Below are 2,352 nucleotides of genomic sequence, written 5' to 3'. Positions count from 1 at the left end.
GCATTGAAACCTGAAAACAAAGTTTTTAATAACGTTAAAAGAAAACAAAAGTCAGAAAATAACAATAATTCCCTTATTTTTAGGTGGTTAATTAACTGTAATTTGTTGATCGTGCGATTCTTCTTAAAGAAGCTCAAATATCGTTCCACTGAATCTTAAGGGCTCTGTCAGAACGTCTGAAATCATGCTGGAGGTTTTGTAGATGTCGAGGCTTGAAGCAAATTATTTTCAGTCGCGATCTCTAACTTCTGGACCCCGTTTTATGCGTGTGTTTGCATGTATACAGAAACCCCTTTGACCCAGATAAACTGATCCTGCCATGAAGTTTTAGGGACAGGGCTGTATATGTGTGTGTGTGTGTGTGTGTGTGTGTAGCTTCTGTTTAAGAAGAAACACACCCCTCACAAACCTCTGTGCCAACTGTTATGTAACAAAGCTATTAAATGAGAGGGCCCTAAAACCCTACATTATTTATGCCCCGTCTATGTGTGTGTGTGTGTGTGTGTGTGTGTGATTGCACACAATGAAAAGTGAGAACTGAATGGATGACATTGAGATTTAGATGTGTGTGCTGAGTATCCGGCACGAACGGACAGGGGTATTGGAGCTCTGTGTGTGTTTGTGCGACATATAGCACACGTCATTTGGAACAAAACTGTCCCCACAATCTTTACAAATCGTAAAATGATTAATTAACGCAGAACTGTAAATAATAGGCTTTCTTCTTATAGGGTTTGTGTGAGTCTTAATGATTGTAATGAACTGTTGGTATGTGGTCCTGTGGACGTGTGTGTGTGTGTGTGTGTGTGTAGGGCGTGTGTTTATGTAACAGGCTTCAGCTCTATATAAGCTCCTGCAGCGGGACTCGGCTCTCAGACTTCAGCTCCTGAGGCCCTGATTTCCCACACTCCCAGACCGAGCTCTGCAGTAGCCATGGCAACCGCCCTGCTGGGATTGCTGGGAGTTTTGCTCTGCGCCCTTGCCGTCAGTTCTGAGGTCACACCGCAGGCCGACTTCGACCTCAAGGGGGTAAGACCGCAAGACCGTGATTTAAATATAGGTTACGATTAAATTAAAGAGATTTTTTTATTTGTTACTATTTTGTATCATTATATTTGTGTGTGTGTGTGTGTGTGCAAATATATAGGCATTTCATGCAAAAAAAAAAAAAAAAATTAATTTCATTTCATTTTTGTATGAGTTTTTGTGTGAGAACTTGTATTAAACATTAAATATATAATTCAGGAAATTTTTATATTTATTTTAGGTAAATTTTAAATTTATTAAATTTATTATTTTATTTATTTTAATTTTATTAATTAAATTAATTTTAGGTTACAAGAGAAAATGCAAAATTTTGTGTCAAGGCAGATACTACATAAAGTTGCAAGCAAAAATCAATTATAATTTCTGTGTCTATTAGAGTAATTTTTAGGGTGTATATTTTCAGTGCTTTAGTGTTACCCATGAATTCAAACAAAAATAAAACAAAATTTTGCCTGGCTAATATTGCAAAATATAATATTGCAAATATAAAAATATAAATAAAATTGGTGTACGTTTTGGTAATGGTTGCTACTTTCATGCAAAAAAAAACCCAAAAACATATTACATAATATATATAGTTTTATGTTATAAATCTAGCATCGGTCATTAAATGAGCCAACTTGCGCTATATTTTTTCAGCTTCAACAGAAAGCGCACGTTTTGGTGTTTATGTGTTGACGTGTCCTTCACACAGGTGTCTGGGAAATGGTATCTGATTGGTTTTGCCACCAACGCCGAGTGGTTTGTCGCCCGTAAAGCAAACATGAAAATGGGCATCGCCGTGCTGACGCCGACCGACGAAGGAGATCTGGAGATGGCATATTCAAGTCTCAAGTAAGGCACACTTGATCACTTAAAAAAGGAGAAACTAATAATCCAGTCTTCTCATGTCTGATCTGAGCCTTTAACCCATCCTGTTCTTCCAGTCCCGATGGCACATGCTGGAGAATGAACCATCTGGCTCAAAAGACGGATATTCCTGGGAAATTCAGCTTCCGCAGTGAACGTAAGGAAGATAGTGTTCATCTAGACGTGTGATTGATTCGGGATTGAGAAGGAAATGATGTGTTTCCTCAGGCTGGGAGACTGACAACGACATGCGTGTCGTCGATGTGAAGTACGATGAATACGCTTTGATCCACACCATCAAGACCAAAGCCGACTCCACCGTGCTCCTCAACAAACTCTACGGTAACTAACCGTTTTTGCAGGTTTTGAATTTAGGCAAAGCCAGTTTGACTCAAACGTATTTTGGTCATAGACAATACTGTTTTCCATACGCTGGTGACATTTACATAAAATCTA

The 2,352-nt window shown here is 38.4% G+C and overlaps 1 protein-coding gene across 1 annotated transcript in view; it reads left to right on the top strand.

The window, feature by feature from the left end:
• Positions 1 to 899: 899 nt before the first annotated feature.
• Positions 900 to 2,352, top strand: part of zgc:153704 (Lipocalin-like) — a 2,494-nt gene continuing 1,041 nt past the window's right edge. The window contains exons 1-4 of the mRNA XM_043238572.1: positions 900 to 1,029; positions 1,742 to 1,881; positions 1,974 to 2,053; positions 2,125 to 2,238. Coding sequence (XP_043094507.1) covers positions 934 to 1,029; positions 1,742 to 1,881; positions 1,974 to 2,053; positions 2,125 to 2,238 — 430 coding nt within the window. The 5' untranslated portion in view covers positions 900 to 933. The remainder of the gene's footprint in view (positions 1,030 to 1,741; positions 1,882 to 1,973; positions 2,054 to 2,124; positions 2,239 to 2,352) is intronic.

The sequence above is a fragment of the Puntigrus tetrazona genome, chromosome 5, assembly GCF_018831695.1.
Source record: "Puntigrus tetrazona isolate hp1 chromosome 5, ASM1883169v1, whole genome shotgun sequence".
Classification (NCBI taxonomy): Eukaryota; Metazoa; Chordata; class Actinopteri; order Cypriniformes; family Cyprinidae; genus Puntigrus; species Puntigrus tetrazona.
Note: the sequence above shows the minus strand (reverse complement) of the source record. Positions and strands in the feature narration are given on the sequence as shown.